At 39.1% G+C, this 25,404-nt stretch overlaps 1 protein-coding gene across 1 annotated transcript in view; it reads left to right on the plus strand.

Annotated features, from left to right (window-relative positions):
* The window catches only part of LOC126162654 (zinc finger-containing ubiquitin peptidase 1-like), a 271,194-nt gene that overhangs the window by 223,597 nt on the left and 22,193 nt on the right, over positions 1-25,404 (plus strand). Inside the window, exon 10 of the mRNA XM_049919292.1 lies at positions 1,436-1,498. Within this exon, the coding sequence (XP_049775249.1) occupies positions 1,436-1,480 (45 nt within the window). The 3' untranslated portion in view covers positions 1,481-1,498. The remainder of the gene's footprint in view (positions 1-1,435; positions 1,499-25,404) is intronic.

Genomic DNA, 25,404 nt, shown 5'->3' on the forward strand with positions numbered 1-25,404 from the left:
AACTGATGATGATAGATATCAGACATAATAAAAGAAATACCTTTGTCGACAAGCATCGAGACTTGTTTACCTCGATGAGATTTCTTGTCATGTTGGTAACTGCCATCTATGGAGAATTTTCATATGTGGTGGCCTCACCACCACAAATGGTCACATCACTTAGTTTTCCTTAGATGGCTAGGTGAGAAGCTGGTACCTCTGTATGGTGACGGAGAACAAGAATTGTGTGTTGGGGACCAACATTGTTATGGGTACAGTGATGAAGTTTGGCCCAGAAGGTGACAATAACCATCTGCTGTTGACTAGTGTGAATAGGGCTGTTGTGATGATTGATGCTTTTTGAGATAATAGTCCTCAAATACCTGTCTTCTTTCTTTGTAATAGTGAACAACATGTCCAGACAACCTATTGTCAGAAAAGACCAGTGTTGTACTCCATGCTCCAAATGATTTGTCAAGAAAATTTTCTGAAGAATTTGAAGCAGCAGAAAGATTACTAGGGGTATTTGCTCTCTCCTACCCTGTTCAAATTTTCTGTGCATTGAGTAAACTTCAGCCCACTTAAAAAATTATATAATAATTGTACCCTTGTATCATGCATAAGTTCCTTTATGACAGTTCTTTTCAGAGTGGAGATCAAGCAAGATGGTGAAGTTGTAGGACAGTGGACTCATATTCGAAGGACTGTGGTTAAAATCTCTGTGTGGCCATTTGGATTTAGATTTTTCATGACTTCCCTAAATTACTTAAAGCAAATGCCAGAGAAGTTTCTTTGAAAAGGTACAGTTGTTTTCCTTCTCCATCCTTACCCTACTTCAAGTTTGCATTTTATCTCTAATGAATTTGTGACAGACCCCATTAAACCTTATACTTTGTCTCTCTTACAGAGCAGAGTAACCCTGGGGACAGTGCAGAAGTGTCATGAGTATCAGATTGTTGTATTGACTTTTTCTGACCAATAATGTCATTTCTTAACTTGAACAAAGCTATAAATTTTGCTTTTGTCACAACCATGGCATTCCAAGCAAAATGGGAGTTGTACACAAGCATCAAAGAGTGTTCATGATGATGTGACTACAGCACTGTTCTGTTTAATTTGTGTACCTCGTACTTGGGAAACATAGCTTGAATTTCTCCAGTGTAGATGATACATCTTTGTCACTAACTCTTACTTCTTTTTCCGCAGTCAGTCTTGGTTCATTTTGAACTATGTCACCCTCTCCCTCATTCATCCTTGCACACCCCCTTTTTTCACTACTCACTGCTTCTAATAATGTGGAAATGGTAGTCCTGCATATGTGAGAAACTGAAGATGTGTCAACAGTCTTAAATGAATTTTATGAACATTTATGATACTGGATCTAGTGCTTGATTGTGTTGCATGTAAGTTCTGAGTTCTCATTAATCTAAAATATTTGTTGTTATTCTACTTCTAGCAAAGTAAAATTCTGCGATCAGTACGAGTCCCCCAAGATCGATGATAACACCTATTTTATTAGGTGAGTCTATTTCCCCATCACATTGTTGTAAGCTGCCATTGTTTATTAAAGTACTAATGAATTATTTCATTTAAGTGCTGTAATGTTTTCCAATTTTCAGGACTGCACCAAGGGTGTTAAATTTGGTTTTGTACAAAGTTGTTTCATACGAACTCTATGATCTCATCATCCGGAAATTTAGAAATGAGACATCTGACAGGGATTAGTGAAAACAGTGAATTATGTGAAATGTTAGCGACAACATCTGTGTACTTCCAGCGACTGCCATTTGTAAATATCATTTTAAAACGATTGCCTTAGACTACTTTTTTGTTATTTATCAAATGGGTACTAGGCCACATTTTAAAATGCCTTATGTATGTGATTTTCTAGCTGTTTCTGGTAGTGTTGTTTGACATTCATTTAAAATATGGAAGCAAAGCAACAGCAACTAATTTGATGTCTGTGATCTTTTCTTTGTTGAATTGTGCAAATGTGTACGTGTCAAGTAACTCCAAGAACAAGCTATCATTACTGTTATCAAGATCCTGATATCTGAATCAAGGGGTGGAGTCATCTACCATTCTTTTATGAGGTCTTAGTGACTTGTTTCAGGATTGGTTCATAGGAAAATCAAAAATGTTACTAATGGTATTTTTTGCATCTGTTGTAACCATATGTTAGAGGCGTAAAAACTGTGTACTTCTTTGCGTGATAGTTGTACTTCTGATGTCATTATGTTTCATTTTAACTTTCAGTTATTATATTTTTTGTACCATCATTGATTCTAATCTCTTAACACATTGAAAAGAATGGAATTGTAGTTTGCCTGTGTTAGTGTTGACTCATTTTTCACTTTTCCTCTTGAATAAGTAAGGCCATAGAAACTGTAGGTAAAGTCACCATCTTGTACTACAAGTAATCTAATTTGCTATACTCTGATGCAAAAGAATAAATCTGACAGTTGACAGTACTGTTGCCAGGTTTCTAATGTGAAATTAGCAATAGTTTTCTAGGATTGTGACGACATTGATGTGTTGTCATACAATCATAAACAAAATCACATTATGTGGTTGATCATGGTAAGTGTGCAAAGTATTCATACAAATCCCATTTTAATTTTCAGGGATCTTTGTTCAGCATACCATAGTCATGTCATTCTTATCTGCTTATAAGAGATGGTGGCAAGATCTTGATTACAGTACTGAAAAGTCCTGAATTTCAAATAATTGTGAAGTGAGAAAAGGCTGCCAGTTACCTATAAGTTTTTTTGTTGCAAACAGACTTACAGAAAATAGAGATATCAAGTTGCTTCACCTGTTGAATTTTGTCTTATTCAAATTGAAAAATGTATTATAAACTCTCCCAAACACCCCCTCCTCTCCACTCTCCCTCTCCCCCCCCCCCCCTCTCTCTCTCTCTCTCTCTCTCTCTCTCTCTCTCTCTCTCTCTCTCTCTCTCTCTCTCTCTCTCACTCACTATTTATCCTCCTTTGGTTGTTGTGTGAAAGTGGGTGTGTTGTTCTAAGATGTGGAAGATGGGAGGGGTGGTTTAGTTCCAGTGAAGGGAGATGCAATAGAGTGAGCAGAGGTTGCAGAGAAGAGAATAAAACTATAGTGATAAATCTTGTGGGAAGGGAAGACAGGTGTAAGTTAATGTGTGTTTAGGAGGAACAGTAAGGAGGGAGCAGGCAGCAGAAGTGACCAAAGAAGGAAAAGAGGTCTGAGGAAGGGGAAAATATTCAGGTTTGTTAAAAATAATAATAATGGTAACACAACTTTAAAAAGAAATGTAATCAAAAAGATAGACCAAAAGATGAAATTAAAAAGCCCCATGTTTACAAAATTACAATGAGAAATTGAAATAGGAGTATAAAAAGGAAGGAAGGGTGCAAAGGAACAGATAGAAGACTTGCAATGGAGGCAGGATATAGAGAATATTCAATTCAAAAGTGTCTTTAGAAATTCTAAAGAAACAGTTCCCACCAGGGTAGTTCAGAGTAATAGATGCAGAAAGATATGACCCAGATGGCAATGTCTGTGAAGCAGATGGTTCAATTGTCCATGTTATACTGACTAGCATCCTCCATGTTCCGAGGCTTATGTTTGCCCTTTGGCAAACATCTTTTCTCATTCTCGTCCTCAAATTTGTAAATTTTGCCTTGGCTTTGTCCATGGTGGCTGCCGCTATGTGTAAATCTTTTGCTCTCATGAGCTCTATTGCACTCTACTCCACTTCATCTTTCAGAATTGTCTTCTGATCATCACACTTCACATCTTGCCTTAAGCTTAAACCACTTCTCATGCTGGTCATTTCACATGATCATAAGTGTCTATGTTTGTTTTTCTGATATTCCCATTCTGAAGAACAACATTTTGATGCCATAGCAGATAGTCAATCATTTTAAAGGTAACTGGTGATGTCAAGCTAACCAAAATTCAAGGTAGGTGCCATTCTATTGTCTGATAGTAAGATTGCTTAGACGGCCATTGTGTTCTTCATGGCATGTAATTTTTTTTTTTTTTTTTAGGTTTTCTCAGATATTGTTAATGGATACAACAACAAATGTGATTGTAATATCATAAGAAACTTCCTCTTCACCATAACCCTATATCAGCAATCGATATGATAGTTGTCTTTCTATTTGCCTTGGTCATGCTGTACAGCATAATGCAGTACTAGAGATTGTTAGGAATTGTTGCTAGATGAATGAATTTAATATCAAGTATTTTCCTTGTTTGGCCCTGTACCTAGAATGATGATTTTCCTCTCTTCCTCCCTCCCTCCCAGTGTTACATTTGTGTCATATTACATAAACGAACTATTAGAAGGAAGAATAGAGCATGGAACTGTGATATTTTACAGTGAAAAACACACTTTATACAATAAAAATAAAAACAGAAACTAAAATAACTTAATTTATTTTGTAAATGTTATTAATGGTGAAGGAGTTGGACATTGTGTGTTCATTAGCAATTGTCTAACTGTTTGCTTCGAATAATGTGGAAAAATGCAAATTATGTTGGTTGGATCATGCATTGTTCACTACCTTCATGAGCAAATGCTACAGAGCCTAAACTGTGTATAAAAAGAACCAAACTGGGGGGGGGGGGGGGGGGGGGGCAAATTTAAACATACCCACCCTAGTGGTGTGAAAGGAAAACGATAATGATATTTACCATTGACATTATACACTCTAAACAATAGTATGTATCACATGTGGCTTAACCTCAGTATGATAAGCTGAAAGTTCCTTTTCAAATCCATTGAGGGCCACAACTTTTATGAAGTGCATATGGATTTCAGCTATGACAAAAATCTGCACACACATACAAAAAATCAAGGTTGTAGCTTACTTTAGATTCTATACTTATCTGTAAAGTCACTGCACAAATGACTGGATGAGTTACTTGTTACATAAGGCAAACATAAGTTCATACCAACTCTATGAATATAATTTGCTAAAAGAAACAAGCCTGTGATTTTCAAACCAGGCTTTATGATGAAAACTGTTGTAGTTACTCTTAAAAAATATCACTGCATCATAAGTTACAGTTTATTAAATGAGAGACATAAAATGTACCTTTTTATGAGAAACATTTAAATTTCAAGGCTTGTTAGCTAAGATGTTTTCATTACACACAGAATTACATTTGTGAAAAGAGGAAAAGCGTAACTATTTGGAATCAAGATAAGGGAAAGGGTCACTGAGTATGCAAATAAAAGCTCCTAACAAAACTAGACAGATAGTTTTTTCATTGAAGCCTAAAATATTATAAAATTAAAAAGAAATAGAAGAAAGGGATTACATTGTTCCAGTTAGTTGTTATGAAAATGCTCCATAAAATAGGCAGAGCTGTGATGACATATGCTTTGCTTAAATGGACTGAAGGATATCATGAAAAGTAGGTAAAAGATGCTAATGACTGAGTAAAAGCATGACATAATGCTATAATCCACAACAAATAAAGATAACGATCCCTGTTTTCCTTTTTTAGAGGAGGTACAAGTGTTTCTGATGACAGCATTCTCTCATCAGGACGACAGCAATAGAAAGTGAAATAGTAGGTATCTGTGTTTTACAATTCTGAATCTCCTATTTGCTCCTTTTCCTCTCCTGATGAGAAGACTGTCAATCTCAAACAGCTCTGAGAATAATTTTTTGTGTTGTTTCAGTAAACCTTAGCATGACCATTTTGACATTTTAGACACCCGTTGCTTGTTTGGTTGCATCGATATTTTTTCATTCTTGATTTTCCTATGCCTTAAAAATTTCAACAAATGGCATGTAAATACAAGATCTGCTGAATAATGTACAGCTTAAAAATGTTTTAACTAGAACGGTCAACATGAGAATGATGGTTTACTACAGATTGATATTAAAGAATCGGGAATGATAAGTGACTAAGAGAAATATGTAAAAGTATGTATAAAGAAAATATTTTCGTGCATTGGATGTTTTTGATATCCATTTTATTTTTATTTTGTATGCCACAATGTTTGGCTGTGTAGCCATTTTCAAGAAAAATGTTTCACTCATTTCTTAATATTTTCAAAAAAATGTTTAATCCCTTTCCATGAAGAAGGCAAAGCCATGATGACCTGTGCTTAGCTTAAATGAACTGAGAGAGATTGTAAAAAGTAGATAGAAGATGCTAGTGACTGGGTAAACGTATGGCACAGTGGTATATCAACAACAGAGGAAGGTAAAGAGCCTCTTTGTCTTTGATTGAGGAGGTACTAGAGTATTCTCTCATCAGGACGGCTGTAAAATATATAATGAAAAAAATGAATGAAATGGTACTTATCTCTGGTTTACAATTCTGACTATTGTATTTTCATTTGAATATGACTGTAAACCAAAACATATGTGATCAATTGGTTAAACCCTTTGCTTTAATGGCTGCACAGCCAAAGTGTTGTAATATACAAAATAAAAAAATGGATATTAAAAAAAAACAGTGCAGGAAACTAATTTATTTCAAGAAGTTTATCATAGCTGTGGACCTTGTTGCCACTAAAAGCACATAGATATATTTGTTTTTCCCAAATTTTTTAACAGTTGCAACATTTTGTGCTGGATTAACAATCATGGTTGAAATAAATATTCCTGTGAGATCCTACACTTGTGTAATGCCAATTTAAATGAAGAAATGAACATTACATTAAATTCAACATGCCTTGTAAACTGTATCCATATATTGCTGGCTGAATCTTCTGAAACCCCTATGCACAATGAACATGTAATGAAGCTTGTTCTTCCACTTAACAGATATATTCAAGAGTTAATTTGAATAATGTTTAAAGCCGATGAATGGTGTTCATTTTTTTACTCACCAATTGTAACTCCTGCTGTCTTCGAGTGCCTTCTTTGACTCGTATAATCCTTTGTGGTAATGCTCTTATGGCTAAAATTATTGTGTCAAACTTGAATGCTACAGAATTTTGTAAATGAGATGTGCTTTTTATTGAAAGGAATCAGAGACAATGAAAGAAGCTAGATTTTTTTTTTGAGCATATGGGGAGCAGCAGATGCTATTGTACATAAGTCTGCCATTAGTGCCTTTTAGCATCTGATTTAAAATTCATGAATGGCTCTGTTAACCAACTATCAGTTACAGCTGTGTACTCATTTTCAAGCTCATGCATGATAATGCACTGAAATTATCAAAATAAAAGCATAGTTCATATTAATTAAATGAAAACAGAATACAGAGAAACATCAAGTGCAGTGAAACATAAAGTCTAGGGAAAAATGTATCTGCCACAAACCTTACAATCCCAGAATCCATTGCTTTGATATGTGCTTGGTGCTTGAATGTACTTGTTCTATCAATTTTAGCACGTCACAATTGAAGATATTGGCATAAAAATTGAAACTATTATATCCATATAACTCCACACGCACACACACACACACACACACACACACACACACACACACACACACAGAGAGAGAGAGAGAGAGAGAGAGAGAGAGAGAGAGAGAGAGAGAGAGAGAGAAACTGTCTCTGAAAATGCAACCTCCTAATATCAGATGTGCCTTCCACACTTGATTGTCCACTTACAGCCTTCCAAACATTATGAAGTTGCAAAATTACCTTTGTCATGATCTCCATTCCCAAATGTTGGTTGTGCCCAAGTCTGCATTAGTATTGCTCATTGCATTTTCATCATCCAGCACTCTATTGTTCTCTTTAGTTCAGCACTCTTGTTCTCTCATTTTGAATTCCTATTTGTGAGTGCAAACCTTTTTTTAGAGAATTGTTTTACAACCAATAGTCTTCTTATAAATTAAGTAGTCATCATCTGATGTTATTCATTCTCCCATAATCCATTTTTTATATAATCCCATTCATAATTTAATATATTATCAGTGTGTTCACTTCCAGTAACTTCTTATGTCAGCTCTTCAGGCAAGAACATTTGGTTTATAATGCCATAGTTGTTTATTACAAAGTACAAATGTCTTTGATTCTTTGCCAAAATTATTAAACCAGACAGAGAATGTTATTTATTAGTACTTGTACAATAATCTTTGTTGCTCTATTCAGTGAAATTACAGAATGATTTATACATATACTTTGTGTATAAAAATACAGCCTGTTTGTAAATATGTTGAACATAAATGTTAAAAGTTACTGTGGTCAGAAACAGTTACAGGCCTCAAATCACAACTTCACTCACTGTCACATTCTTTGATGAATTTTATTTTCTGTTGTTGAAGTGATTTAGAAACAATTTGCATTTATCATGCATTGTGCTACTCTTTATTTTAAACTGTACATTTGTGAATAAATAAATTACAGAATTTATTAAATGTATGTTCAAAACAATGTAGTTAATATATGCATTCATTCTCAACTTTTTATGCGTGCACGTCATGCAACGTGTGACTGCTGTTTCATACCTTTACTTGCAGTTATTCAAAAAATTTATGTTAACATTTTACTGAAAATATGCCTGGTGTTAAAGTGCAGCCTCATTATTTGGCATCATGTACCAGCATGTAAATTTCTAATTAAACAACGAATTGTTAAATATATATTGGTCAGAAAACTTATATACCTCATGGAAACTAATATTTTACATAATTGGTTTAATTTCGAACAAATTTGTCTTTGAAATGTCTTGTCTCCTTTCTTTTATGATTGTGATATTTATTGAATCTTGTTGTTCATTAAATTTCAACTTAATATCTTCTATTATTGTTATGCACTGGTTCAAATATGTATTTGTGGACAATAAAACATCATTCAGCCATAAAATGAACCAAAGGAAGAAAAAGTCTTCTTAATGCTATAATAGCTTTGTCACACTGTCATTGTTGCAGTAATGAAGAGCAGTTTGTAGTTATTATTTTAGAATACTCTGGGTTTTGTAGCAGTATCAAATTTATGCACAGTAGTATCACTGATGACTAAACCTAGAAACATGTTTTATTGCCATTTATTAGATTAGATTTTACTTTCATTCCAATTGATCCATAGTGAGGAGGTCCACCAGTATGTAAAACATGTCAGAAAAAACAATTATACATGACAACTATTTACAACTAAAAGAAATAAGCTAATGTACCTTCCATAGGTCTCAAGTGGAATGATTTTATTTATTTATTTTTTTATTTTTGATGAACATTATATGAAAGGATCATTTTACAACACTCATTTTCTAAGATTGCATTAATGCACTGAATTTAAAATTTAAGAAAGAAATGTTTTTTTATTTATTTATAAGGTAATAACCATATAAAAGAGCTACTACAATACTTATTTACAATGAACACATTACTGCACTGAAATGGTGCAAGAGTTAGATTGTACTTTGCACACACACTCTACTGAGAAATTTGCCAATGGAGTAGAAGGAGTTGGCCACCAATAAATCCTTTAGGCTTCTCTTAAACTGAATTTCATTGATTGGTTGTTGAGCTTTTTATGGCTGCTGGCAAGTTATTAAAAATGTGTGTACCTGAGTAATGCACACCTTTTTGTACAAGAGTAAGTGACTTTAAATTCTTGTGAAGATTTTTCTTATTTCTATTATTGATTCCATGAACTGAGTTGTTGGTTTGAAAAAGTGATATATTTTAATGACGAATTTCATTAAGGAATAAATGCATTGGGAAGCAGTAGTTGGTATCCCTAGTCCTCTAAACAGGCCTCTGCAGGATGTTCATGACTTGACACTACATATAACTCTTATTGCACATTTTTGTGCCTGGAAAACTTTAGCTTGGCTTGGTGACTTACCCCAAAAAATAATCCCATATGGCATTATGGAGTAAAAGTAAGTGTAGTATGCCAGCTTTTTCATTTTTATATCCCCTATGTCTGACAGAATTTGCATTGCAAATAGAGATTTGTTTAGATGCTTCAGCAGTTCTGTGACGTGCTTCTCCCAGTTGAATTTATTATCAAGCTATAATCCTAGCTCTCAGCTACGATCTACTCTCTTCTGTAAGAAGGAAGTCAGTACCAAGACTAAGTTATCTGTGCACCGTTCAATCTTTCGACCAACTTTGTTGTATGGGAGCGAAGGCTGGGTGGATTCAGGTTACCTTATCAACAAGGTTGAGGTTACGGATATGAAAGTAGCTAGGATGATTGCAGGTACTAGTAGATGGGAACAATGGCAGGAGGGGTCCACAATGAGGAAATCAAAGAAAAACTGGGAATGAACTCTATAGATGTAGCAGTCAGGGTGAACAGGCTTAGATGGTGGGGTCATGTTACACGCATGGGAGAAGCAAGGTTACCCAAGAGACTCATGGGTTCAGCAGTAGAGGGTAGGAGCAGTCGGGGCAGACCGAGGAGAAGGTACCTGGATTCGGTTAAGAATGATTTTGAAGTAATAGGTTTAACATCAGAAGAGGCACCAATGTTAGCACTGAATAGGGGATCATGGAGGAACTGTATAAGGGGGCTATGCTCCAGACTGAATGCTGAAAGGCATAATCAGTCTTAAATGATGATGATGATGATGATGCTATAATCGCAAGAATTTAACACTGTCCACTTCTTCTATCTGCCTGTCATCATATGTTAGGCATATACTCATGGAATACCCCTTACAACTTCTGAACTGCATGTATTGTGTATTTTCAAAGTTTAATGACAAAGAATTGGCTAGGGACCAGTGATTCATGTCCACAAATACTTTATTAGCTGATCTTTCTAAGACTACACTTGATTTGCTATTTATTGCAATGTTTGTATCAGCGGCAAACAAAACAAACTTGGCATCTGGTAATATTACTGATGAAACGCCATTGATATACACAAGAAAAAGGAATGGCCCTAAGATGGAACCTTCTGGGACCCCACATGTAATTAGTTCCCAGTTGGATGATGACTGATAGCTTAATACATGTCTCTTTCCTAATAACACCCTTTGATTCCTGCCAGAGATAAGAGATTTGAACCACTTTGCAGCATTTCCTGTTACATCATTTTTACTTAAAAGTGTATTGTGATTTACACAGTCAAATGCCTTTGACAGATCACAAAATATACCAAAATTGTCTGAAATTTTTTGTCTAATGAATTAAGTACATTTTACTGTAAGTGTAGATAACCTTCTCAACATCAGAACCCTTTAGAAACCTGAGCTGTGACTTTGACAGTATGTAATTTGTGATAATATGGTTATAAAGCCGATTGTGTATTACCTTTACTAAAATTTTTGAGATGCTGGTAAAAGTTAAATTGGATAGAAATTTGACTCTATTTCTTTATTTCCCTTCTTAAACAGTGGCTTAACTTCAGCATATTTCAACCATTCAGGAAGTATTCCACTGATAAATGACTGGCTACACAGATAGCTTAACATGTTACTTAACTCAGAATCACATTCTTTAATTATCTTTGTGGGTATTTCATCGTACCCACTTGATGTTTTTGATTTTAAAGATTTTATGATTGACATTACTTCTGCTGTGGTAGTGAAGGTCAAATTCATATTACGGAAATTAATTGAAATATCTGGTCTGAGGCATCCCATGGCAGCATCTACAGAACCTGACAACCCCATCTTTTCAGTAACAGTTATAAAATATTTGTTTAAAAGTTCTGCAACTCTATACACATCTGTCACCAACATATTATTTACTCTCAATACTGTTTGCCCCTCTCCATGTCTGGTTCTATCAGTCTCCTTTTTCACTACATCCCATATTGTCTTTATTTTGTTATCTGATATGACTATCTTTTCCTTGTAATATATTTGCTTTGATGTCCATATTACAGTCTTTAATACTTTACAGTATTTCTTGTAATGTGCTGTAGCATCAACATCAGAACTGTTTCGGATTGACAGATACAGTTTTCTTTTTCTTTTACAAGATACCTCTATTCCTTTGAGTAATCCATGGCTGCTTTTGGGGGAAAACAATGTTCAAATAAGGTAAGCACTTTATTAGCAAAAGTGTTATATTTTTCATTCATGCCATGAGTACTGTAAACATCAGTCCAGTGCATGTCTCTGAGGAGTGTCCTAAAATAATCAATTTTTGGCATATTGATTACCCTCTTGAGTTCAGATGTAACAGATTTTATATCTTGTTCAGTATTAACATTTAACAGAAGGAAATGCATGTCATGGTCTGAGAGGCCATTGATTATTGGTTTTGTAATATAATTTTGTTCGTTTCTATAAAGATATTATCAATGGCTGTTTGTGAGCAATTGGCTATCCTAGTTGGGAACTTTACAGTGGGAATAAAGTTGAATGACTGTGTTATTAACTCAAATAAGTTCTTATTGGGAGATTCTTTAAGGAAATCTACACTGAGTCACCAGCAACCACTGTTTCTTTGTATTTGGTTGTTAAATGGGCCAGTGCAGCTTCAAGGTGGTTTATGAACAGATTAAAGTTACTTGCAGGTGCTCGATATACAATTAATATTATGAAGGATTTTTTATGAAATTCTACTTCTGTTGCACATGCTTCCATATGCTGTTCTAGGCGAAATTTATGAATGTCTATGTTCTTAAATTTTTGACAGTTCCTGATGAATGTGGCAACTCCTCCTTTCCCCATTTCTGCTCTGCAAAAGTGAGATGCTAACCTAAATCCTGTAACATTTAAAAGTTCTATATATTCATCAATTTTATTTCTCAGTCCTCGAAAATTTGATGCAATAAAGATAACTGACATTTCACATTAACTGAGTTAAAATTGGGTAGAGTTGAAATGTCTGCTGACTGTTGAAAATTTTTAACCAACAGCTGTTTATGCTTATGTAATAAACTAGAATTATGTTATTTGGTTTCTTTCTCAAACCAAAGGTTTGTGTCAATCGTAACGTCTCTTAAAACTTGGTTCCTTTCTGTCCTCCATACCCTAAAAAAAGGGTCTTTTCTGAACCCTATAACAACTGGTATTTTTTCACTCATGACAGTGCCTCCCCCCTTTAACTTTCCTGTTATTTTTCCAACCAGTTTACACTTCCCTTTCCTATTGAGGTGGAGGCCTTGCCTAGTACTATCCCACCTATTGAGAGAGAATCAACAGGAAACACACCAGTGTGTGACCCTGCACCCGACATAAGCAGCCATTCCAACTCCTAATTAACTCTCCTGACAGAAGAGTTCAAATGAGGTCGGTCATGGTGCCCAAGAACAGATACAAAGTCAACACTAGTATGCTTCAATGCTGATGCAGTCTTTGCCAGGTCACACTCTATACTGTACCCAGGATCTCTGTCAGTACTATTACCCAGCCCACCCACTATAACCATGGTGTCTTCCTTAGTGAAATCTTTGCAAAGTGATCCTAAATCCTCTGCCACCTGCTCCAGAGCAGCACTAGGTTAAAAAAAAATCGGTATTCTCACCCTAGTTCATCCTGCAAAAGTAGGCCAACTCCTCTTCCATGGGAAACACCTAACAACAACACTTTCTTTCTCTGTACTGATTTCCCTACATTCTTACTTTTCAATATGCTGCTGAAACTTTGTTGTGCCCTGTCTACACCTGCAACTGCTTGATGCTCACCAGCTTGTAACTGAAACAACAGGTCAAATATATTTTCCACATTCACCATGAAGCTGTCAAACAAAGTTCTAGGCCTGTTCCTCCTGTTGCCACTTCCCACCTCTCTTTACCCTTCTCCCTCCTCAACCTGTCAAGATCTCCTCTGGCCTTGTCTACTTCAGCCTGAAGGGTGGCAATTTCCCCCTCCTGTTCTAGTATCTTCCTATCTCTTCTACATGTCCTACAAAACCACTGATCAGTCTCATTTACTTCCCCTGCTCCCACGCCACTACAGTCACCCACATGGAAAAAACTACAGCACCTGTTACACCAAAGCCCAGACCCAGCAATTCTACAGCAAGTCAAGCACTTTTCACTCATGATACATGTAATATTTTATTAAGAAGAAGTGAGTTGAATTACAGATAAACACGAAAATATGTTTCCACAAATTTCCCTGTGCCACACACCGTCAGGTGGCTTGCGGAGTATGGATGTAGATGTACACTACTGGCCATTAAAACTGCTACACCACGTAGATGACGTGCTACAGACACGAAATTTAACCGACAGGAAGAAGATGCTGTGATACGTAAATGATTAGTTTTTCAGAGCATTCACACAAGGTTGGCACCGGTGGCGACACCTACAACGTGCTGACATGAGGAAAGTTTCCAACCGATTTCTCATACACAAACAGCAGTTGACAGGCGTTGCTTAGTGAAACGTTGTTGTGATGCCTCGTGTAAGGAGGAGAAATGCTTACCATCACGTTTCCGACTTTGATAAAGGTCAGAGTGTAGCCTATGGCGATTGCGGTTTATCGTGTCTGCTCGCGTTGGTCGAGAACGAATGACTGTTAGCAGAATATGGAATCGGTGGGTTCAGGAGGGTAATACGGAACGCCATGCTGAATCCCAACAGCCTCGTATCACTAGCAGTCGATATGACAGGCATCTTATCCGCATGACTGTAACGGATCATGCAGCCACGTCTCGATCCCTGAGTCAACAGATGGGGACGTTTGCAAGACAACAACCATCTGCACGAACAGTTCGACGACATTTGCAGCAGCATGGACTATCAGCTCGGAGACCATAGTTGTGGTTACCCTTGACATTGCATCACAGACAGGAGCGCCTGCGATGATGTACTCAACGGCGAACATCGGTGCACGAATGGCAAAACGTCATTTTTCCGGATGAATCCAGGTTCAGTTTACAGCATCATGATGGTCGCATCCGTGTTTGGCGACATCGCGGTGAACGCACATTGGAAGCGTGAATTCGTCATCGCCATGCTGGCGTATCACCCGGCGTGATGGTATGGGGTGCCATTGGTTACACGTCTCAGTCACCTCTTTTTTGCAATGACGGCACTTTGAACAGTGGACACTACATTTCAGATGTGTTACGACCCGTGGTTCTACCCTTCATTCGATTACTGCGAAACGCTACATTTGAGCAGGATAATGCACAACAGCATGTTGCAGGTCCTGTGCGGGCCTTTCAGGATACAGAAAGTGTTCGACTGATGCCCTGGCCAGCACATTCTCCGTATCTCTCACCAATTGAAAACGTCTGGTCAATGGTGGCCGAACAACTGGCTCGTCACAATACGCCAGTCACTACTTTTGATGAACTATGGTATCGTGTTGAAGCTGCATGGGCAGCTGTACCTGTACACGCCATCCAAGCTCTGTTTGACTCAATGGCCAGGCGTATCAAGGCCGTTATTACGGCCAGAGGTGGTTGTTCTGGGTAGTGATTTCTCAGGATCTATGCACCCACATTGCGTGAAAATGTAATCACATGTCAGTTCTAGTATAATATAGTTGTCCAATGAATACCCGTTTATCATCTGCATTTCTTCTTGGTGTAGCAATTTTAACGGCCAGTAGTGTAGATGTAGATTTGGCCTATACGCAACTGTATGTAAACAAAATCAACAGTGCAATGTTTCTGAAATAACAACTTAAACTTTACGCTACTTTCCAGAAATGTGATTTAAATAATGAAGAGGGATGCTATAGTTAAATTTCTGGAGAGAGCAAAGAACAATTAAACAAAATACGACTATAATCTGACTGTATGATCTTTCTGCATTTTATGCTATATTACATAAGGAAAAATGAATCCTTTAATAGTACGCTTAAAATGCACACAAATACACCTATTTACCATGTAATCAGTACTAAACTAAATGATGTTATAATCTAAAATGACTTATCTTTACGAGAACACCAAAACTCGTGCTAGTCACCTGGCTGCAGGGCTGCCAACCAAGACAGAGAAATATAAATCTGTATAGAGTGATTGAGCCTGTGTTTTTACATTTAAAAGATATTTGTAATGCTCCAACATACTTCTCAACAGAAAATAAGAGACTTAAGTGGGATAGAGAAAGTGTATTCATTCATAAACTGTTGAGGTGCAAACCAGGAGGTAAAGTGGGAAAGGAAAGACATGCACCTAGATACTTTGGCACAGGGTTCATAGTAGACAAGAGATAGGGGGATGGCATAACTGAAATGAAGAGCAGGTCAGAAAGGATATCAACACTGACATTTCAAGCCTCGTATCACTAGCAGTCGATATGACAGGCATCTTATCCGCATGACTGTAACGGATCGTGCAGCCACGTCTCGATCCCTGAGTCAACAGATGGGGACGTTTGCAAGACAACAACCATTGGATTCGACCAACAAATGACAAGAACAGGAAAGACAAGAAAGTTGCAGATAGTTTCTGGGAAGAGCTAGATGATACACTGAAAAACATACCATACAGACATGTAAAGATACTCGTAGGAGATTATAATGCACAGATTGGAAGAGAGAAGCAACATAAAGGAGCAGTGGGCGAGTCCCCTGCACACCAGCGGACAAACAAAAATGGTGAAAGACTAATTGAACTGTGTCGAGAACACAAAATGAGATTGATGACAACACACTTCAGGGCCAAACTGTGTAAGAAAAAGACATGGGCAAACCCATGCACCCGCCTTGGGGAATTCCAAATTGACCACATAGCAATCAGCTGGACAAATGCTAAAGAGATCATGAACACAAAGGTCAGGAAGAACACAAGAATAGAATCGGATCACTATCTTACAAAAGTTAAGTGCCTTTGGATTCCGAACAGGGACAGACTGCCACAGATGAATAGAAGAACAGAAACATAAAGGTAGACAGAGACTAGTTAAGACACAATCGATCCAAATATGAGGAAGGAATTGAATCATTCAATGAATGGGACAACATGAAGTGAAATATGGTGAAACAGGCTGAACTATGGGGAAAGGAAGAAAAGAAACAGAAGCACTGGTGGTGGAACAAGGAATGTGAGGAAGTGGTAGAGACTCGCAGGAAAGCCTGGAGAGACTGGAGCAGCAAGAAGGACCCAGAAAAATGGGAAGTTTTCTTAGGAGCAAGAAAGGAAGCAGCCCGAACAATAAGATGGACCAGAAGACAGAAGATGAAGCAGGAACTGGACGAGATTGAGACCAACTTCAGGAAAAATAACGGCAGACACTTTTACGGGAAATTAAGAAAGTGTCTGATTGGATACAAGGGTAGAGAACTGTTTATAAGAGATAAGAAAGGGGAGCTTGCTGTTAATGCGAAGGAGAACTGTCGGATTTTTTGCAGAGCACTTTCACAACCTGCTGAACTGTGAACCACCTGAAAAAGAGCTGGAACTGGGGACTGACAGAGAAGAGAGAGAGCGCCACGCCCTCCAACCAGGGAGGAAGTCGCACATGCCATAAGTGATCTAAAGAATAATAAGGCAGCTGGAGAAGATGGTATAGCAGCCAAGATGATAAAGTGGGGAGGCAACAAAGCAATAGACAACATGACCAACATAATTCACCAGATCTGGAGAACAAAGAAGTTGCCAGAAGGATGGAAGAATGCAATTGCACTACCAATACATAAGAAGGGGGACAAGAGAGATGCAAACAACTACAGAGGAATATCGCTACTAGAGGTCGGATACAAGGTGCTGTCAAAACTATTGCTCAGGAGAGTAGAAGAAAAGGTAGAAAGTACAGTTGGCGACTACCAAGCAGGATTCAGGAAGGGAAGAGGCTGTATAGAACAGATATTTATCCTGAAGCAACTGATAGAACATAGAGCCTTAAAAAACAAAAAGACAGTAATAACCTTCATGGACTTCACAAAGGCATATGACTCCATCAACAGACAGACTCTTGTTAGGATCCTGAAGAACAGAGGATTTGATGGAACTACACAAGAACTCACAAAAGAAATTCTGACAGACACAAAAACAAGGGTGAGATTCAGAGGAGCACTGTCAGAAGAATTTGAGGTCAAGCCTGGTGTTAAAAAGGGAGGTGGATTGTCACCATTGTTGTTCAATATAGCACTGGACGAAATGATCAGGCAGTGGAGAGCAATAAATGAGGAAATGGGAATACCAAAGACCCATGTGGGGGATAAAAAGGACAACAGGGCTCAAGTGGACTGCCTAGCCTTTGCAGACGACATAGCAATAGTAAGCGAGATGGAAGAAGACGCAAAGACACAACTCGACAACTTAAGTAAGGTAGCCAGAAAGGTGGGACTGAGGATCGCCTATAACAAGACAAAGACATTAAATACCACTGCAGACTGGGAAACACCAGAAGGGACTGTGCAAATGGTGGAAAAATTTAAATATCTTGGAGAATTTATAACAGGAAGGAACAGGAGCAAGGAGGGAATAACAGAGTGGATAAAGAAGATGAGGTCAGTCTTTTGCATGATGAGAGACATATACAATAAAAAGAATATATCCATAGAGGCAAAGATACGCCACTACAAGGCAACAGTGAGGAATGCAGTATTATATGCTGCTGAGACGATGATACTAGGAAGAAAGGGGCAGAACCACTAGAGAAAGAAGACAGAAAAATACTAGGTTCCAAAAGAGGTGGATGCGAAGACCTAGGCAAGAATTGTACCAGAACATGAGAACAATATCCGGGGAAATCAGACTCAAAAGGGCGAGGTTTGCTGGACATGTAGTTAGGATGAGTATGGACAGAATGACGAAGAGAGTGTGGGAAACAACAGGGAGGACAAGGGGAAAGACAGGAACCAAGTGGTTGTTGAACTTCGGAAGGACTGGTTGAAATTGGGGATCAAGGTCGAAGGAAAGGAAAATTGGAGGAACAAATATACACTTGCCAATATGCCAGAGATCAATGACAGAGAAGAATACAGGAAAAGGTTAGAGTGTCACCAGTGGAGCCGACAGGAGAAACGGAAACTGAAGATCTCAGAAGAAGAGAGAGGATGAAGAGGTTCTGGGAGAAGAAGAGCTGCCTCAGAGATGGATAAGTGGATGCCCTTTTTCCTGTCTCATACTGAAAAATGCATATCAGCATGCCAGACTAATCAGAATGACATCCTATATGCAGCAGTAAAGAGCTGTAGGTCATTCCACCATTTGCATGGGAATCACTCATACAACCCATCCTGCAATATTGTTCAAGTGTGTGGGCCCATACCAAATAGGACTAACAGAGGATATTGAACATATACATAGAAGAGCAGAACAAATGGTTTCAGGTTTGTTTGACCTAAGGGAGAGTGTCACAAAGATGCTGAAGAAACTGAACTGACAGACTGTTGGAGATATAAACTATCCCAAGAAAGGCTACTTACAAAGTTTCAAGAACCTGACGCTAGGAACATACTAGAACCTCCTAATTATCACTCCTGTAGGGATCATGAGGCATTTAAACAGCTGCTCTACCCAGGCTCCACACAAGAATGGAACAGAAAAAAACCTGAATAACTGGTTCACTGGAAAGTACCTTCTGCATGCACTTCATAGTGGTTTGTGGAGTATAAAAATATAGTTATTTGTGTTTGACTTGGAAGCCATTATGTAATACAGACAAGGAGCAGATTTCTAGAAAGATATTCATGCCCTTTTTCCTCTTCACTTGTGATACTACCAAATGCATTAAAGCATTTTCCAGAGCTATAATGTATGCTAGATAATACAAGCTTACTGGCTAAGAGCCAGATGCAACTGTACTGCACAGATATAATATTGCTGAATAAACATATAATTCCCTAATGTTGCAGTTGCAGGCAATTAACAGTGACTTACATATTTAAGAACTGGATGTCATTGTACAGACTCTTCATAAAATTCCTTGTTTAAAATTTTATCATTGGCCAACTGGCAAAACTCATCGACAAGTGATAGCAAAATATCAGCTTGGTTTAGTCTTAACATATTTAGCTATGTGTCACATAGATAACTTGCACAACATGTCATAATGACTTGTAGGGAGTCTGTTTACAGATTCATTAATATAATTCTTCTTTATATATGCATAGTAATGCTTGTTTACTGATTGTGCACAGAGTCAAGGGTGCCTATACCTGGGGGCAAGAGAGGGGTGTGGGATGAGGTGTGACCCCCACCTAGCTTTCAGGGGGAAAGGAAAAATATAGGTGTTTTTGATTCAAGAAAATGATTTAAAAGTCAATATTTCCTGTAGGCAGTATCTATGTTACCCCTAATGAGATAAGCCTCTACATCCTTACATTTGTCCTCTAGCCATCCCTGCTTAGCCATTTTGCACTTCCTGTCGATCTCATTTTTGAGACATTTGTATTCCTTTTCGCCTGCTTCATTTACTACATTTTTATACACTCCTGGAAATTGAAATAAGAACACCGTGAATTCATTGTCCCAGGAAGGGGAAACTTTATTGACACATTCCTGGGGTCAGATACATCACATGATCACACTGACAGAACCACAGGCACATAGACACAGGCAACAGAGCATGCACAATGTCGGCACTAGTACAGTGTATATCCACCTTTCGCAGCAATGCAGGCTGCTATTCTCCCATGGAGACGATCGTAGAGATGCTGGATGTAGTCCTGTGGAACGGCTTGCCATGCCATTTCCACCTGGCGCCTCAGTTGGACCAGCGTTCGTGCTGGACATGCAGACCGCGTGAGACGACGCTTCATCCAGTCCCAAACATGCTCAATGGGGGACAGATCCGGAGATCTTGCTGGCCAGGGTAGTTGACTTACACCTTCTAGAGCACGTTGGGTGGCACGGGATACATGCGGACGTGCATTGTCCTGTTGGAACAGCAAGTTCCCTTGCCGGTCTAGGAATGGTAGAACGATGGGTTCGATGACGGTTTGGATGTACCGTGCACTATTCAGTGTCCCCAGTGGTGTACGGCCAGTGTAGGAGATCGCTCCCCACACCATGATGCCGGGTGTTGGCCCTGTGTGCCTCGGTCGTATGCAGTCCTGATTGTGGCGCTCACCTGCACGGCGCCAAACACGCATACGACCATCATTGGCACCAAGGCAGAAGCGACTCTCATCGCTGAAGACGACACATCTCCATTCGTCCCTCCATTCACGCCTGTCGCGACACCACTGGAGGCGGGCTGCACGATGTTGGGGCGTGAGCGGAAGACGGCCTAACGGTGTGCGGGACCGTAGCCCAGCTTCCTGGTGTGTCCGCTGTGCCGTGCGTGTGATCATTGCTTGTACAGCCCTCTCGCAGTGTCCGGAGCAAGTATGGTGGGTCTGACACAGCGGTGTCAATGTGTTCTTTTTTCCATTTTCAGGAGTGTATTTTTTCCTTTCATCAATGAAAGTCAATATTTCTTCTGTTACCCAAGGATTTCTACCAGCCCTCGTCTTTTTACCTACTTGATCCACTGCTGCCTTCATTATTTCATTCCTCAAAGCTACCCATTCTTCTTCTACTGTATTTCTTTCCCCCATTCCAATTTTTGACATATTGATGCACATCTCCTTTCCTACCCCTCCACCAATACCTCTCTGCCACTTTCCTATTCGTCGCTCTACTCCCACCATGACCAGATAACACGTGATCATGTTAAAACCTCATCTCTTAGCTTCACTGGCACTACTACCCTTGGCCCTAACTGCGTTTCCCTGCACAGAAGACCGTCATACATATTAAATTGTGACTGTGTCCGATACAATTTACAATCCTTGTCAGTGTCCTGTAATTCTTGCCATACTGCTAAGTCATAACATATGACTTCTACTTTTGCCACCTTTCTACTCAGTGCATCTGCATTACCGTGCTTCTCCCCAGGCTTGTGCACCACCTAGCGAGTCTAGTGGACGGAACCTTCAACCCCAACAACCACTTCAACGCAACATGATCTGTCACTACCCGAAATCTTCTCCCGTATAAACAACATTTAAAATATGTGAATCCATAGATTACACTAAGCATCTCCCTCTCTGTTGTTGAGTAATTCCTCTCGGTGCACTCAACTGCCTAGACGCATAGGCTACAGGATGTTCTTTCCCATCAATTTCCTGACTAAGGACACACCTTAATGCTTGATTAGATGCATCGCATGCTAGTATAAACTTTTTCAAAATCTTGAAACACAAGAACCGGAATTGATGTTAACATTTCTTTCAGTTTGTCAAACGCTTTCTGATACTCTTCTATCCACTCAAATTTCACACCCTTCCATAACAATCGTGTCAATGGCTGTGCTAAATCTGCAAAACCCTTCACGAACTTTCGATAGAAATTGCAAATTCTGATGAATGACTGCACTTCCTTAACTGTTTTCGGTTCCCGAAAATCCCTTACAGCCCGTACCAACCTCGGATCTGTTCACACTCCGTCCTTACTAGAGATGGGCAAAACTGTTCTTTTCAGAGATTGGATCAGAACTGTTCACTCCCTGAAATGAACTAACTCTTTTTCATGACTCACCACTCATTCACAATAGAAAATAAATGGAAGGCACATTGCCCTTTAAACTTGGTTTATTCCAGTACTATACCTGTATTTTGATCTTATTTGATCCTATTTTGAAGTAACGCAGATAATGAGTAAGAATTTTGTATTGTTTATTGAAATTTCCACGATATGACAAAGTTTTTTATTATTGATTTATTTTGCACTATCGTGGTTTTTTGGGTGATCGGAAAATGTAACTTGAGATTTACATTAACAATATATTTGGCTATAATGTATTAAAATTTCATTAACCTCATACAAATACATCGCAAGCCATATATTTTTAAAGAGAACGTTTCCTTCCGAAGACGCCTAAAATCGCAAAATCCGTACCAGAATAAGAAAAAAATATATATAAATTTGACTGTAAGACTAAAGTGCTGCATATAGCCTTACGCAGAATAAAACAAGGAAAATATTGGTGTATCACATTTTGCGATACGTTTATCGGTTTGCTCGTAATTAAAGCGTAAATTCGAGTGTCCATAATAAAAATCCTATAGTAAGAGGAGTCGTCAGGGACCTGATCTGATCAGTTTAAACAAATAAAAACAAAATAAAAACAAATGATGTATACATAACATAGTAATGTAATATACATAGCGGTATTACTACGAAGAACAATATCCAGTAGAGACGAACTCCGATGCAGAGGCGCTGAGTCGAGCAGGTCGAGCCGCGAGCTGTATTACTGCATGAGCTAAGACCGCAGCGACCAGAGTGACACCTGAGTTGCTTTGCTCAACGCTCTGGCTAGAGTCGAGAACGGTGGGATAAGCGTTGAGCGGGCGAGTTCCGAGGGTGGGGGGAGCGGTGAACGGCCACCAGTCACCCGCTCCGAGACAAATCGTCCGTTCTCTTGCGAGCAGGTTGTTGCAAGTAGTTCTTATGTTATCCGCTAGGAGGCTCTCTGTCCTGTTGCTCGTATCAACTGCCCAGAGGGCAGAACGTGCAACTGAAACGATCGCCGACAGAGTGCGATGCTAAGTTGAGGTGCGCCAGACACTGCACGCGGCAGAGGACGCACAGAGACGGCACGGCATACGTGAAACACAAAATCCAATGGGGCACTGCACAATGCAGGCACCCAAGGTAGTAGCAGGGCAGAGGCCGGCGCCGACTGTGTTGGATGGCGTGCACTGTGCTCTGACCAGCAGAGGCGCCGCTGTTATGCTCCGTCTCTCTCTCTCTCTCTCTCTCTCTCTCTCTCTCTCTCTCTCTCTCTCTCTCTGCCGTGGGAAACATTTGGAGCTACCGTTCTTTTTTTCTGAATCACTGATTGTTCACTCCTTTGAAAGATTCAACTCTATGAAACAGTTCAGGAGCGGATCCCCCATCTCTAGTCCTTACTGATAATATGACCCAAATATTTTACTTCTTCTAATTCAAAATGACACTTCTCCAGGCTCAATGTCAAATAAGCTCCTCTTAACCTCATAAAGACTGCCCTTAACCGCTGTCTACGTTGCTCCATACTACTTGAAAACACTGTAATGTCATCCAAATAGACCAGACACTGCCATGGTTTCAAACCCCTCAAGACACTGTCTAGCAACATCTGAAATATTGCCAGAGCATATTTCAAACCAAATGACATTCTAATGTACTGGTAATGGCCTCCAGGAGAAGAGAAAGCAGTTTTTGGACGATCCTCTGAAGTCACCTCTAACTGATGATAACTGCTTGTCAAATCCATTGTAGAAAAGTACTGGCACTGTCCTAAGTGATCCAAAGTCTCCAGTATGTTTGGAATGGGGTATGCGTTCGTTACTGTCTTATTATTGAGGTATCAGTTGTCACAACAGAACCTGTATTTCCTAGTTCTGTCCATAGTTATTTTAGGCACAATGACAATGCCCGCTCCCCAGCAACTATTACTATGCTCTATAGTACCATCTGCAAGCTGCTGATCAATGAGATCGGCTCCAAATACCTTGGTATGCTGGACGGTTTACAGTAAACAGGTGCTTCATTTCCCTGTTGGTATCCTATGTTGAACTAATGGAGTTGCTGGTAACGGCTCTTGTGGAAAAAACAAATCCTTAAATTCCCACAATAATTCTTCCATATGCTCTCTTTCTCCGTCTTTCAAATGCTTAATTTTGTCACGCAATGCAGTTCTATCTGCAGTCAGTGGTTGATCATTTCGCCTACCTCTCGAACATCAATCTTCGTCATCTGGCACATCCAAATTTGCTACTAAAACTCCTTTCAGCACACTGGACTCGCATTCGGGAGGATGACGGTTCAATCCCGCGTCTGGCAATCCTGATTTAGGTTTTCTGTGACTTCCCTAAATCACTCCAGGCAAATGCTGGGATGGTTCCTTTTAAAGTGCACAGCCGACTTCCTTCCCTGTCCTTTCCTAATCTGATGAGACCGATGACCTCGCTGTTTGGTCTCTTTCCCCCAAACAATCCAATCCAATCCAATCTAATCCTAAAACTCCTTTCCTCAAATTCGCGTCTACAGCGCTAAAATTATCCACGTCCACGGGAACTACTCACTCGTTGTTCCCCTCCTATACGCATACAACATTAAGTTTCACATTAAGTTTCGCATTAAGTTTCAAAAAAAAAAACCAATGGACCCAAAACTTCATTATCCTCCAATGGTTCAATAACACATACTCCACACTTACCCAAGGCGACTTCCTGGTGCCACTAGACACACACTCATCCAAATTAAGCCTTAATGCTAATGTCCGCGGTTCAATTGGTTTGTTCATTATGTTGAATGCCCCTTGCGACAGCTCTGCATTGACAACAGTTTCCCCTAGCTGAAATAACATTCCACCAAGTTCCACAGTTCGTTGTCCAAGGTCAATTTTGGCATGATGTTGATGAAAGAAATCTCCTAGGATCATGTCGTAGCCCTTGCTTACCCATGGTACTACCTCCATTCATGCATTAAATCGGACTTTCTCTATTTGAAAGTCAACTGTCACCGACCCCAAAGGTGTGACCTCCCTATCCCCCACTCCACACAACCTATAACATGGTGGGTCTAGCTTCCTCCGTCCCATTACATTCCTGGTATCCACTGACACTTGCGCCCCTGTGTCCAACAAAATCTTAAACTTTTTAGTTCCTATGGCTCCTACCACTGAACATTTCACCTCTGCATACATATTCGTAGCATCGAAATTAAACGGGAG

The sequence above is a fragment of the Schistocerca cancellata genome, chromosome 2 (assembly GCF_023864275.1).
Source record: "Schistocerca cancellata isolate TAMUIC-IGC-003103 chromosome 2, iqSchCanc2.1, whole genome shotgun sequence".
Taxonomy (NCBI): Eukaryota; Metazoa; Arthropoda; class Insecta; order Orthoptera; family Acrididae; genus Schistocerca; species Schistocerca cancellata.